We start from the raw sequence: 15,465 nt of genomic DNA, 5'->3' as shown, positions 1-15,465 counted from the left end.
TTAGGATCTTTTAACTAACACACACACACACACACACACACACACACACACACACACAAGAGGGGAGAATAAACTGGATTTTTTTCCATAAATGCATCACCAGATACGATTAGGACTAGGATTAGAATGACTAAGATTATATGGTGTATAACTTTATTGACACATTATCACAAGTGGAATCAAAACTACAGGAATTTATTAGAGATGACAGATTTGAAGGTGTGAGAATAAAAAAGAACCAAGGCAGTGGTCAGAAGAGCATCCAACCAATCAGGATTAAGCTCTCTCATCATCATGGAGTCAGTACAGTGGAACTGCAGCATCTGCATGTGAAAACTTCAGCATCGTACACGCAAGAAATGACATTGTAAAAACCTGTGACATATTAAAGCTCAGTGTTAACATTACAATGTAGATTTTCATAAACATTACATAAAAAAAGTTATCAGAACACTTGGCAGATTTAACACTATCCCTCCATCCATCTTCTATGCCGCTTAATCCTTTTCAGGGTCACGGGGAAACCTGGAGCCTATCCCAGGGAGCATCAGGCACAAGGCAGGGTACACCCTGGACAGGGTGCCAATCCATCGCAGGGCACACTCACATACCCATTCATACACTATGGACACGCCAATCAACCTACCATGCATGTCTTTGGACTGTGGGAGGAAACCGGAGTACCAGGAGGAAACCCCCACAGCATGGGGAGAACATGCAAACTCCACACACAGGGCCACGGTGGGAATCGAACCCCCGACCCTGGAGGTGTGCAGCGAACGTGCTAACCACTAAGCCACCGTGCGCTGATTTAACACTATAGAAACCGAAAATTTTGAAACATTGCGAAAACATTCTGCTAACTTACTGTAGTATGTATGTGTCACTGGTGAATTTACTCTACACACACACACTCACTCACACACACTCACACACCGTGACATTTTATTCACACAACTTTACATTTGTTTGTTTTACTAATGAAGCGTACAGTAAGAGTATGCCAAATAACACATTAAACACACAACTGTGAACACTTCTTTAATTACACAATAACAAACACTCGAACACTACTTCACAGTGGAACACATCTCACAGAAGCAGAAACTAAATGTAAAGGATTATGGGTAAAAACTCTTAGCTGCGCAGTCTGACGTCATACACAGTGAGCACACTGTCTCACTCACTGTCTCACTGTCTCACTCACTGTCTCAGTGTTAAGTGTTGATTACGACGTTCTCAGGCCATCACCATGCACTGTATTTAATTGCTGCATGTCCTTTAACAGACTCGCAAACTGCTCCTCCTGAAAAAACACACACATACACACACACACACACAGAACAATGCAGTAACCTTTACCCCAAACTGTCAATAACAATAATAAATATCAACAACAACAACTATAATAATATTATTAATAATAATAATAATAATAAAGCTCCGCCCACTTACCAACACATTCATCCGTTCAGCTGCTGCCAGAGCGACATTAAGCTTCCTCTCATCTTCCTCACGCTCCTCCTCAATCACACCCAGTCTGCACACACACACACACACACACAAAACCGCATCACAATGCACACTGACATTGAGGGGAGATGACACACAGTGATACTGTAGGATGATTAATATGATGTGTGATTTAAATTTCAGTGACAGTGCAGGTATGAGAGCAATGCACCTTTACTGTGTCCTAATAACATCACACTTATACTGGCTACTCACATGTCCCTGTGTGTGTGTGTGTATATGTGTGTGTGTTACCTGAAGGTGGCGCTGGCGAGCTGCTCCTCTCTCAGAGCTAACATACTGCGCAGTTCCTGCATTTCGGCCTGTAGATGCACCTGCTGCTCCTGACTCACACTGATGAAATCCTCCAGCCGCTTTGCCATCTCCAGCTCACGGTCCGTCACCTGCTCCACCCCCAAACGCAGCTCACACAGCTCCTGAGCATGCTGGGAAATGCACACACACGCACACACACAGAGTGACATCTGTCAAAGCACTGGCTGTGTCACAAGAAAGAGGCAGTGAGTGGGACAAAGCGGGTGTGTTTTTATGACCGGGTGTTTTTTGAGACATTATCGGTATTTGAGACAGAGTCAGTGGTTGAGACAGAGCAGGTGTTTGAGACAGTCAGTGTTTGAGATAGAGTCAGTGTTTGAGACAGAGCAGGTGTTTGAGACAGAGTCAGTGTTTGAGACAGAGCAGGTGTTTGAGACAGTCAGTGTTTGAGACATCACAGGTGTTTGAGGCAGAGTCCGTGTTTGAGACAGAGTCAGTGTTTGAGACAGAGTCAGTGTTTGAGATAGCACAGGTGTTTGAGGCAGAGTCAGTGTTTGAGACAGAGTCAGAGTTTGAAACAGAGCAGGTGTTTGAGACAGAGCAGGTGTTTGAGACAGAGCAGGTGTTTGAGACAGTCAGTGTTTGAGACAGATCAGGTGTTTGAGATAGAGTCAGTGTTTGAGATAGCACAGGTGTTTGAGGCAGTCAGTGTTTGAGACAGAGTCAGAGTTTGAAACAGAGCAGGTGTTTGAGACAGAGTCAGTGTTTGAGACAGCGCAGGTGTTTGAGGCAGAGTCAGTGTTTGAAACAGAGTCAGTGTTTGAGACAGAGCAGGTGTTTGAGACAGAGCAGGTGTTTGAGGCAGAGTTAGTGGTTGAGACAGAGTCAATGTTTGAGACAGAGTCAGTGCTTGAGACAGAGCAGGTGTTTGAGACGGATTCAGTAAAATGTATGTTACTTTACTTTAGAGAACCATGGAGACCATGATAATGATGATGTTCAGCATGAATGCACACCTTATCTAGCAGTCTTGTCTCTTCCTGAACATGTTTGATCTGATGCTGCTCTTTGATCCAGGGAACAGGAGCAGGTGCAGGTTTATCAATCATAGTCTACGCACACACATACACACAGACACACACACACACACACAGATTAATATGCATCAGTGAATCACCATATTTACACTCGCTCCTTCTCTCATTTGAGGTTCTCCATCAGCTGTACTGAATTAGGGGGATGTTGTCATTGCCATCTGAAAACGTGAGTTTTGAGTTCCAGATTGAATCTGAGGTTCAATGTGCCAAAATAAACACCATGCGACAAAGAAAGGCACCGTTTTTCGTGAGTGATGTGTTGATGTTTTGATTACGACTTCATGGTGTTGGATATTCCAGTGGATCATATAAACAACTCCCGCAGAGTGATGTTAAAGAACCTCAGATGGGTGGAGGAACAAGTGACCTACTACTAGACCCTCTGAAGAGCCCTAAGGTCATAAAATGCTCACGTGCTGTGGTGGTGAGATCTCCATGCTGGAAGCTTCATTGTTCTTATCTTGGTCGTTGGGGGTCAGGTCAGTAGTGCTGGTCTGTCTTTTCAAAGGATGGCGGTTGTGTCTCTCAGAGGCAGGAACGCTCTGCGTCCTCATCACCTGCTTCCGGTGTTTGTCCTTGGCATGTGCAGGGCGTGGGTCTTGGGGCAGGTGCTGAACTGACTTTTCCAGTGGGCTGTACTTGCCGAGGTCTCGGGGAGGAATGTAGGTGGGCTTGGCTGCTTCACAACTGTAATAGAATGAACAAAACAAACATTATTGCTCAGTACAACAACAACCAGAAACAAATACATCCAGAAGTTCCTCAGAAATCCCACTCCTGAACAACTTCACTGCTGAGCATTCCCATTACTAAGCATTCTCCACTCCTAAACATGATTAGAAGTGATTAGAAGTCGGTGATGCAGAGGTTCTCAGAGATTTTCCCATTACCTGCTGCAGTTGATCCGGGGAACGTCTGGGCTGAGGTGCTCAGTGATCTGGTTCAGGATGGACGGTAGCGGCTGCAGGTTGTTTATAGTTTCCTTAGACAAACAGAAAGTTGTTTAGTCTTTCAGGTCACTGCATAACCAAAATAAAGTGAGATTCTAAGATCATTTTAGTTATAATTTCCTCCAAGTTCATTTTTGCTTGCAGAGTTAAACGGAGAAAAGTATATTTGAAGAAAGATTGAACAAACTGTGCATTAAAATTATGAATGAATTGTGTTTCATAGCACCAGCAGCGCATACACAGGGCTTGTGAGTGAATCTAAAGCTGAAGCTGGTTGTGCCTCAGTGGCAGATCTTGGCATATTTATGTTTTTTGATGATTTTATTACCAGTTTCATTGGGGAGATGATATCTACTAGCAGGCTGTGAAGCACAGCAAGTTGTAAAGGAAGATCCACATAGCCATCAAACCGGGCCATCTCTAGTTCACTGTCGGGGTTTGATACTTTCTGCAGGAAAGTCCTCATATCATCCCAGTGTTCCTCCAGAAACTCATTCATGAACAGCATGTACTCTTCTTTCTCTCCAAACCTACAGAGTAAACAGAGGGAACCAAAGAACACTGAACTCAAAGCGTTTTATGTGTAAGTCTCGACCTCATCTGCTGAATATAAATTCAATTCAATTTCATTTAGTACACTTTAGCATAACTTCAGTTAATTTCAGCCTATTTTGTGGCATGATCATTTAGATCATTCTAGTTAGTCCCATATTCTCCAGACTATAATTTGTGGTGAATTTTTTTTTTTGCTGTGACTTTTTTATTTGACCTAATTATAATTTGCATGTTTGTTAGCGTTTTAAAAAAGTTTTGTTGTAATATAACGTCCTAAAATATGTCTTATTTTATAACACATAAATACAAGCATTTTCATCAAACTCAAGTGCTAACCAATCTAATGAGTGTCATGGTGCAACACTAACTGTGATTTGTATTAAACATTATGTACAATAAACAATGTATTATCATTAATGGGCGATAGTCTGAATGTTCTTTATGCTAATTCCATTGTTGGGTCAGTGTTACTGTGAGCGTTATATAGTTTCTGTAACTCACGGCGTGAAGTTGGCGAGGTTCTGCAGCATCTTAGCCGTGAGAGTCAAAGTACGGAGTGTGTTGGGCTCTGGGTATGGTTGGGTCAGTCCAAACAGAGAGGGACTGAGGATGGCTGGACAGAGGAACCGGAGGAATAAAGATGCTGAAATGAGACGGTGTCCGATGTCTGCTCGTCCGCGTTCCTCACAATCAGACACCCAGCTGGAGAAAATTTCATTCAGTTCCACTGGAAAAGAGCTGCAGGAGACAGATCACAACCAGACAACTGCATCACAAAACCAGATCACAGCACACACCTAACACTAACCCCTAACCCTAACCCTAGAACCACATCACAGTGGGACTGCACTAAATGATTACAGGTTTGCTGTCTGAAGTTTGATTTTTAGCTTTGCACTGGAGCTATGAGGCTAATGTAGATAATAAGTCATGGAAGGTTATAGCCTTCAGTTTATCATGGTACATACAACTAAATCACTAAACTTCGTTTAGATCAGTAGTTTTGCTCATTCAAACCTGTGTGTCTCAGTGATCTGTTGCACCACTTCTCCACACGTTTCCTTTAGGTGGCGCTGGTTGACAAGCAGCTCGGAAGCAGAACATTTCTGTGGATCGACTTCACAGCTTTCTGAGGATGCGTACAGTCGCGTGATGAAATCTCCTATTCGACGACATGTGAGAAACAGACATGGGTGACTTTACAGTTTCTAAATGGGTGTACCAAGGGGAGAACCAGAGAGCAAGATGACATGGTGTGTGTTCATACGGTCACATATCAATGTAAACACAGTCACATTGGGCGGTGGTGACTTAAAGGTTAAGGTTCTGGTTACTGATCAGGAGGTCATGGTTCAAGCCCAAGCACTGCCAGGCTGCCACTGTTGGGCCCTTGAGCAAGGCCCTTAACCCTCTGGGGATCTGTATCATGGCTGACCCTGCACTCTGACCCCAACTTCCTAACACGCTGTGATACGTGAAAAAAGGATTTCACTGTGCTGTAATGTATATGTGACAAATAAATCTGCTTCTGCTTCTTAATGTATGGTCTGATGTGTAACACCTCTACGATCACTACCCATGTACACAAATCAATACACTCAACAATTATTAAACCATACACTCTATAATACACTCTATAATAAAGAATGAAGAAATTAAAAAAAAAAAACACTGACAAAACAGTCATTTACACCAGAACTGTAATATTCGATAATATCATCCCATTTCGGTGGGTGCTATAAAATTACTTACAAAAACACCAACCCTGTGGAGGAAATAAACTCAAAGGGACAGATTAATCAAACTGATCTGGAACTTTCGGTACCAAGAGTATCGATGAGATATTTCTGCCCCACCAGCTTCATGTACTCGTCTATGGCTTTGGTGGCCAAAGTGTTTTCTCTGAAGATTAGAGCCTCGTTCTCGCCCAAGCGCTGGACCTCAGCACCTCCTAGCTCGATTAAGAACTCCTGAGAAAGAGAAGAAGGAAACAGGAACGGAAAATGTTTCAGTCCCTTTGTGGTTTAATCTCAGACCATGAAAGACTAACGATAATTATAGTCTAACTATCTGAATTCAGACAGCAGCATGCTGGTCTTGGACTCGGCTTTCTGTGGTGATGTTTAAATTCAGCCCACTTTGTCTCTGTCTGTCCCTGTTTGTCCTCCACAGTACTTTCATGGTCACAGTTTCTTGTTCTCGTTAACCTTCAATCTTTCTGCTGATTTGTCGCACCTGTTTATTGTTTTACAATTTCTCTATTTGGTCAGAGATTCCTGTTCTTCTGAACAAATGAAGAAACCTAGGTTCCTCTCAAATTTCCTTCCTTATTCCATCTCAGGGAGGTTCTCCTTCTCTATGGCCACCTTTTGCTCACCCTTTAGGATTTCTGTTAAAAAGTTTATGCAACTAAAATTCAATCACATTCCGAATGTATTGGTACATACCTTGGCCTTTCCGATGCTCTGTAGGACATGGACGAGTGCTCCAGCCAGCTCCTCTTTATCCCTGACATTCAGCAGAGGCTCCAGGTTGCTGCACATCTCCATGTAACAAAGTGTCACATACTCCGCAAACTCCTTATATTTCTCAATCGGCAGCACCTGCAGGTTCTGGAAACGCGCCTTCACCCGGAGACACGCCTGCGGCCCAAGTTGCTCCTTCGCCCCACCTGTACCGGGAGGTTTGTAGGGAATGATGGGATACCATTTCTCCTGAAACACTCGTCCTTTAATGTTGTTCAGAGACAGAGCAACGCTGCCCAGAGGGTAAGAGATGCTATCATCTTTCGAGTGTCGTTTCTTCTTGGGGTCATCATCGCGGAACAGGTGCAGTGTGATCTGTGCAACAGGGGGGAGGTTATCAAGCTCAAAAAGCTCCCCCCAAAACAGATGGCACCCCCCTGTGCTTCCACTTCCTCCAGAAGACACGCCCACCGTGCTCGACCCACCGTCATTCCCAGGGACTGATGATGATTTAACCACGGCGCGACTGCTGGTGCGAGCGAACAGCGTACCATCAAGATGAACCTCACAGTAGTACCGCTTTTTCGGTGGGAGATCTTTAGCTTCATTCACCCACAGGCTGAGAGAGTTCTCCATACGCTCACAGTTATCCTACATGAGAAGCATCAGAACAAATACACACAGATTTATCAAAGGACCGAAACCGATTGCTGTTCCTCTATATACCTTATACACAATACATTGGAACAAAATGTCATTTCTCCAGGACCATGGTGCAACATATAACAATAAAATAGTACAGTACACAGAACTACATCAAGTGCAAATACACAGCAGGGTGAGACGAGTGCAGCACAATAAATACAATAGAGTAAGGCTAGATTAGGGCAGTAACTACACTGGCTGCGTTAAAGTGGAAAATTTTTAAACCAGTGAATGTTTATGATTTTACACAGTGATTTTTGTTATGAATTCTGTACCTTATTGGGCCGAGCAGCACGCCGCAGGTTCTCGATCCAGCGGTCCCTCTCAGCGGCAGAGCTGCAGCCAAAGCAGTGGTTACTGTCCGAGTTAATCACTTCAAAGCAGTACTTCTCTCCAAGAATAGAGCTGTGCACGGGCCGGATCACAGTGGTACAGTCTGAACTCAAGTCCAGACTTTCAGCTGTATTCAGCGGTACCAAGAGAGAATCTCGAGACCCAAACCTGGTACACACACAGGAACACGGAACCAAACATGAGTGTCAACCTCAAAGGAGAACACCAAAATAACAGAGAGAGACAGACAGACAGAGATAAAGACAGCTAGATAGATACAGAGGGAGAGCTAGAGAGACAGACAAAATACAGACAGAAACACACACACACACACACACACACAGGAAGACAGAAAGAGAGAAAGATAGATAAACAGACAGAGAGAGACAGACAGAGACACACAAAAATACAGACAGACAGACAGACAGACAGACAGACTGCACCGTGCTGCGGGACTCAGTCCCACTACGTTGAGTTGTGTGTTACTCAGTTTCCTGTGAGCTCCACCCTGCAGACGCCGTTTTATCTTCATCTGAACATGAGAAAAAGACAGAGAGAGAGAGAGAGACAAAGAGAGAGAGAGACAGAGAGACATTATAGCAAAGAGTTATTTTACATTTTATTCAATTTCATAGTTGGAAATATTGTTTAATGATGTTAAAGCAATTCCCTGAAAAATACACTGAGGTGTTAGGTGTTAGTGTGATACACACACTGGGGTGTTAGGTGTTAGTGTGATACATACACTGGGGTGTTAGGTGTTAGTGTGATACACACACTGGGGTGTTAGGTGTTAGTGTGATACACACACTGAGGTGTTAGGTGTTAGTGTGATACACACACTGAGGTGTTAGGTGTTAGTGTGATACACACACTGAGGTGTTAGGTGTTAGTGTGATACACACACTGAGGTATTAGGTGTTAGTGTGATACACACACTGAAGTGTTAGGTGTTAGTGTGATACACACACTGGGGTGTTAGGTGTTAGTGTGATACACACACTGAGGTGTTAGGTGTTAGTGTGATACACACACTGAGGTGTTAGGTGTTAGTGTGATACACACACTGGGGTGTTAGGTGTTAGTGTGATACACACACTGAGGTGTTAGGTGTTAGTGTGATACTCACTCTCACTCCACCATCCTGAGTTTTAGGCTTCGGCACAGGCACATGATCTGGAGTGCACTCTGAAAATAACACACAAAATTAATCTGAATATGAATTATTCATACTTCCTCCCTCTCTCTCTGTGTGTGTGTGTGTGTGTGTGTGTATATTTCCCTGCAGAATCATGATACATTTCAGTTCTAAATTCTGAGAGTTCAGTTGCAGGATGTGGTTTTACAAAAACACAACCGTGACAGATCAGCATCTGAGCAACAGGATCTCACATTAATGACAGTAATAAAGTCCATTAAACGTAACAAGATGTCTCATTAATTAATGTTTCTTTTCAGAGAAAAAGCACAGCTTTAGCCTCACAGCAACAGTATGTGTGTGTGGGTGTGTTTTCTACATTAAATACTAGATTCCTAGATTCATCATTGCTAAAACTGACACTCTGCTGAAATTCTGAACACACTCGACACTTCAGTGAACTGTTTCCATCCAGCAGCAGCAGCACAATGAGGACCTGTGTAACTATGCAGTTGGTGTAATCCTCAGCTGCTAACCACCGAGCAATTGTGCAATTTGTCCTAACTGTGCAATTATTTAGATAAAGTGTGTTCGTGTCTGTGTGTAGTGACATTGCTGAAGGACAAGATGCGAATATGAATTTCCTGCTTGTGTGCATGACAATAAAACATGAAAACCTGAAGCATATCCGAGTAGCCGTATATGGTTAATAAAAAGTATATCAAAAAGTATATTTAAAAGTCTTAGAACAAGGTGAGAATAGATAAATACAATTAAAAAGTTAAAAAGCTCAATGATGTTCAGGAAAAGCTGGTGAACACACAGCACTCTCACTGAGAGAACACTGTTGCTAGGCTAACACAGTACATAGCTGCTGAGAGGAAGCTAGCTGATGTCTGAGGTAAAGAGATTAGCTAGCTAGCTCATAGCCATGATGTGTTTTCTACAGAGTAAAGACACAGTGAGAACGGAAGCGAGACGGATCCTTCCAGAACCTCGACATTCACCTCAGCTGTGAACTGTCAACTGTCATTGCACATAGCAGCAGCACTAACACAACAAGCACACGATCCTGTGTAACGACTAACCCTCAGCTCATCTCACACACTGCTACCCTAATCATTATCCTTACACAGGACTCAGTATGAGGAACAGCACCGGAGGTTTTTTCTCCTCATTAAATGACATCAATGAACTAATACAGATTCATCACCCTGACATTTTAATCATACAAACATACAGAACGGAACAGGATCATATTTAATAAGAATGTTTTAATCATTCTTACCCAGCGCTCCACCGCAAACGATCCAGCGCCTGAACACCATGTCCACGATACACACACACTCAACTAACACACACACACACACACACTCAACTAACACACACACACACACACACTCAACTAACACACACACACACACACTCAACACACACACACACTCAACTAACACACACACACTCAACTAACACACACACACACACACTCAACTAACACACACACACACACACACACACTCAACTAACACACACACACACACACACAGACACACACACTCAACACACACACACTCAACACACACACACTCAACACCACACACTCAACACCACACAGACACACTCAACACACACACACATACACTCTCTCTCTGTCTCTCTCTCTCTCACCACACATACACTCAACACCACTGTCTCTCTCTCTCTCTCTCTCTCTCTGTCACACAAACACACACACACACTCAACACCACTGTCTCTCTTTCTCAAGTGCACACACGCTCACTCAACACCACTGTCTCTCTGTCTCTCTCTCTCTCACCACACATACACTCAACACCACTGTCTCTCTCTCTCTCTCTGTCACACAAACACACACACACACTCAACACCACTGTCTCTCTTTCTCAAGTGCACACACGCTCACTCAACACCACTGTCTCTCTGTCTCTCACACACACACACACACTCTCACTCAACACCATACACACTCACTCAACAACACTGTCTCTCTTTCACACATACACGCGCACACACTCAACACCATACACACTTACTCAACAACACTCTCTCTCTGTCTCTCACACACACGCGCGCACACACACACGCTCACTCAACACCATACACACTCACTCAACACTCTATTTCTCTATCTCTCTCTCACACACACACACACACACTCAACACTACTCTCTCTCTGTCTCTCTCACACACACACGCGCACACACACACGCGTGCACACACACACACGCTCACTCAACACCATACACACTCACTCAACACCACTCTGTCTCTCTCTCTCTCTCCTTCACACACAAAAAATCCATTTCAGACATGCAGGCAGCATACGACCAAGACGAGATGAAACAAGACGAGCTTCTGACTGAGTGGAACACCCAGTGCCAATGATGCTATCTCATAACATTTAAGAGGAAACGATTTCACACACACACACACACATAATTACATGTTTCCTCTAAGAGAGCAGTAACACACACATACCAACCTCAGTATCACACTTATCGCCACATTTCAATACTTTTCTCTTCAGAAAGAGGAAAGAGGCTTCCTACGTAGGGATCATGTTTTCTGTCCCTGAAATTAAACCTGTCCTTATTTTAGACCAGTGGTCACCAACCCTGTTCCTGAAGATCTACCTTCCTGAAGACTTTAGCGCCAACCATAATTGTGTTCACCTGACCATCTAATCACTGCCTTAAGAAGTTCTAATCAGGTGTGTTAGATTTTGGTTGGAGATGAAACCTGCAACGGGAACAGGGTTGGTGAACACTGCTGTAGACAAGTGTGTGTCATGTGTCCTGCTCAGGGAAGACAATCCCATAATGCACTTCAGAGTCCTGGTGTTCCACAGGGTTCTGTTTTAGACCCACTATTATTCAAGTCAAGATCTTTATTGTTGTCTCCACCATATACAGCCGTTCTCCTCCATCCACACTGCAACACTCACACGTTGACATACGCAGAGCTGACAAGACGTGGATGTACGCTCACATCCACTTTATTAGGAACACCTGTACTCCTGCGTATTCATGCAGTTATCTAATCAACCAATAATGTTGCAGCAGCACAGTGCATAGAATCATGCAGGTACAGGTCAAGGGATTCAGTTAATGTTCACATCAAACAGAATGAAGAAAAAGTGTAATCTCTAAAGTGTGACTTTAACCGTGGCATGGTTGTTGGTGCCAGATGCGCTGGTTTGAGTATTTCAGAAACTGAAACTGATCTCCTGGGATTTTCACACACAACAATCTGTAGTTTACATACTGTAGAATGGTGCGAAAAACAAAAAACATCCTGTCAGCAGAGGGTCTGCAGGCTGGAACACCTTGTTGATGAGAGAGATCAGAGGAGAATGACCAGCCTGGTCTGAGCTGACAGGAAGTCTATAGTAACTCATACAATCACTCTTTACAAGCGTGGTGAGCAGAAACGCATCTCAGCATGTCAGAGCTTGAGGTGGATGAGCTACAACAAGTGAAATCTGAGGCTATCATGGGCACAGACTCACCCAAACTGGACAGGTGTAGACTAGACCAGGTGTTTTTTTTTTTGCTAATCTTCATAATTAATCATATCTGAGTTTTTCACTGTTAAAACAAATCCACTGATAAATTAAACGTTACTTTAATGACATCCAGTAAGACAGCTGAGTGTAAACGTGGTAGCATAGCTTGATTAACTTAGCTACAGAACATGCAAATGTCAGTCGTGACAGGCAGCCCATTAAACACTTCAGAAAATTAAGTGAAGGAAGAATAAATGTGTGTATGTCTGTGTGAGTGTGTGTGTGTGTGTGTGTAAGAGATACTGACCAAGGTTGGAGTGACTCTCAGTGAGGTTGTGCAGACTGAGAGATGACAGACAGCTGCTCGCTCGATTCCTCATCCGCAACAATGGCTAAACACACACACACACACACACACACAGACCCCTCTGAATTTACTGAATACAGTGTGTGTGTGTGTGTGTGTGTGTGTGTGTGTGTGTGTGTATACCTCCTCCTCTCGGGAGATGAAGATCTGTCCATCCTGAAGGAGACAGTTGTTGATGTCCCACACAGGAACATCCTGAGGAACCCAGAAGAACTGAACTGAACCTGCAGAGTCCACACATGGCACATCTAAACACACACACACACACACACACACACACACACACACAGTGCTGTCAGAATGAGTAATACTTGAATTTCACCATTTGTATTTGTTTAATGGATTAAAAGTTAAAGTTCTAATCTTTTCACTGCTGCTGTTTTGACTGGAAACAAAATAAACTTTAAAATAATTTAATGTTATATGTTATTTCGATTCACTGATTAAGTTTATCAAGCAGGATGCTGATGGACACACACACACACACACACACACACACAGAGCGATGTGTGAAGATTAATCTCCATCTTTAAAGAGTGAATATTTTTTCAGATGTTACTCTGACGTCACTGCGCAGCAGCCAGCTACACAGTAGGGGCGGAGCATCTGTGTTTAAAACCTTTTTTGGGGCTTTCAGGGGAAAAAACGTCCTCCAGGAAGCAGTAAATGATATGAGTGCATGTAATTTTACTGACTCTAAACCGTCTGAATGTGAAACTGCTGAAAGTGTCACAGAATTATTTTTTTTTTTCAACTTCTTTAAAATTTCGCTTAAAAGATTTAGCATGAAAAGTCTCAATCTGGCAACCGGATGTGATCTTTCACTCATCCGTCTGTTAAAACAGGTTTAACGTTAGGGTTAAAGGTTACATTGAAATGTTTTACAGCTGATTTTTTTTCACCGCATCCGAATAAAACAGAATCTTAGGCCTAAAGGTTAAATAGGTAAAGGATAAATGCTGACGTTTGTTTATTTCTATTCTTTTATTAATGGAAGTTTTTTATGATAATGATGGACAGTGGTTCTCACCCTCGCGCTCGTGCTGTTGTTGTTGCTGCTGTTGTGCGGTACTCGTGTTGTTGCGGTTCTGCGCGCGCGGTCTCTTCAGTCTCTGAGACACCTGGCGCAGGTATTTGCGGAGTTTCCCGCCCTGTGGCGTGTCTGCGGCCGCGCCGGGCTCCGCCGCTGAGGGTGATGTTGATGATGATGAAGGGGACAGGATGGAGGACAGGAGCGAGCCTGGAGGTTCTGACAGCGCTCTGCGGAACGGGTTCTTCCTCCCGCTGACGGGTTTGGTGGTTCCGTCCCCCGCGCGCGGCCGCGATGAGGGTGAGGGTGCGGGGGATTTATTTGGCGCGTCCTCACTCAGCGCTTTCCTCCAGCTCTGCATCTTACTCCACTTGTTCCCCGCGCTTTTCTCGGCCGGATCGCCTCGCGCGCCTCCCGTGTGCCAGGTGTACGCGTTCAGCAAGTTCCCGTCGTCCGCGCGCTCTCCTCCGCTCTCCTCCTCCTGCGTCACGTCTTCTTTCTCCATCTCTGCGCGCGCCTCCGTCTCAGACTCTTTATCAGTTCCCATGAATGGACTGAAAGAGTGATGGAGTGATGAAATGGTGGAGTGATGGAGTCGGTCACCTCACTGTCAGCAGTTTGGTGCACGTGAAGCTCAGTTCCCCCCTTTACTGATCTTTACTGTTTCAGCTTCTCGCGCGCTCCCTGTTTCTGCACGCGCTCTGCTTCATAACCACTTCCTGTTGCACATATTTATAGGAAACTCGAACGTCCAACGTCTGCACTCAGTGTTTCTTGTCTTTTCTACAAATGAATGTCACTGAGAGGTTTGCAGGTTCTTACTGGATTTCATTCAGTTCTGTTGAAGATCTTTCTAGAACCTCTGTGTAAAAGTTCTGCAGAAAGAACCTGCTGTTTTATAAAGTGTGTTTTGTTCTACTGAGTTTCTCAGGTTGTTTCCTGCACCGGAAATGTCAAAACTGGGCTGTGTGTGTGTGTGTGTGTGTGAGAGAGAGAGAGAGAGAGAGAGAGACGAGTAAAAGTTAAATCTGATGGGAATTTCTTGTTTAGTTAGGTGTACAAAACATTGACACACTTTTATCAAGTTAATGTCACTTTTTAAAGCAGAAGATCAGCCAGCTGTTTCAGCAGATTCACTAGAAGCACACACCCACACTAGTTGTTCACTAGTATTTCTAAAGAAATCAGATGTTGGTAATCACTCATAAAGTAAATGCAGGTGTTTATAAATGTTCAGTAAGAGTCGCTGGGTGTGTTTGTCCAATCAGCAGTGATTAGAAGACTAAGCTCCACTATGGAACAGGATGTAAATTGGTTCCTCTACTGGCTTCCTGCAGCAGAGACGTGTCCAGTGTGTGAAATTCTCAGTACTAAAGAAATTTTTATTTTAACACTGTAATAGGAACTGAATAAAAGTGAAAAGTGTCAAATCTAAAATAAACAGTCTGTTCATCTGTGTGTGTGTGTGTGTTTCCATTAAACACCTGTGTGACTGCAGCTGCTTTAATACACA

The 15,465-nt window shown here is 43.7% G+C and overlaps 1 protein-coding gene across 2 annotated transcripts; it reads right to left on the bottom strand.

The window, feature by feature from the left end:
* Positions 1–136: 136 nt before the first annotated feature.
* Positions 137–14,828, bottom strand: rasal3 (RAS protein activator like 3). 2 transcript variants are annotated; one of them, XM_053638613.1, is made up of 17 exons: positions 13,953–14,828; positions 13,046–13,170; positions 12,863–12,947; positions 9,023–9,081; positions 8,337–8,425; positions 7,836–8,061; positions 6,838–7,506; positions 6,216–6,360; positions 5,408–5,552; positions 4,892–5,128; positions 4,164–4,365; positions 3,776–3,867; positions 3,299–3,572; positions 2,805–2,900; positions 1,768–1,958; positions 1,456–1,540; positions 137–1,306 (listed from the first exon to the last, which is right to left on the bottom strand). In XM_053638613.1, the coding sequence occupies exons 1-17, from the start codon at positions 14,497–14,499 to the stop codon at positions 1,229–1,231; spliced, it is 3,345 nt and encodes a 1,114-aa protein (XP_053494588.1). In that variant the 5' UTR covers positions 14,500–14,828; the 3' UTR covers positions 137–1,228. The 2 variants fall into 2 exon arrangements, with proteins under 2 accessions (XP_053494588.1, XP_053494589.1); XM_053638614.1 differs by lacking the exons at positions 12,863–12,947; positions 13,046–13,170; positions 13,953–14,828 and adding an exon at positions 10,320–10,427.
* Between the last annotated feature and the right edge of the window lie 637 nt (positions 14,829–15,465).

Source organism: Ictalurus furcatus, chromosome 12, assembly GCF_023375685.1.
Source record: "Ictalurus furcatus strain D&B chromosome 12, Billie_1.0, whole genome shotgun sequence".
In the NCBI taxonomy this organism is placed as follows: domain Eukaryota; kingdom Metazoa; phylum Chordata; class Actinopteri; order Siluriformes; family Ictaluridae; genus Ictalurus; species Ictalurus furcatus.
Note: the sequence above shows the minus strand (reverse complement) of the source record. Positions and strands in the feature narration are given on the sequence as shown.

Excerpts from the sequence above, each read along its gene's own strand:
- rasal3 (XM_053638613.1), bottom strand. The coding sequence starts at position 14,499 with ATGGGAACTGATAAAGAGTCTGAGACGGAGGCGCGCGCAGAGATGGAG. Across the intron at positions 2,901-3,298 it reads AGATCTCACCACCACAGCAC|ACTATGATTGATAAACCTGC; the intron begins GTGAGCATTTTA and ends GTGTGTGCGTAG. Across the intron at positions 1,959-2,804 it reads AGACAAGACTGCTAGATAAG|CATGCTCAGGAGCTGTGTGA; the intron begins GTGTGCATTCAT and ends TGCATTTCCCAG.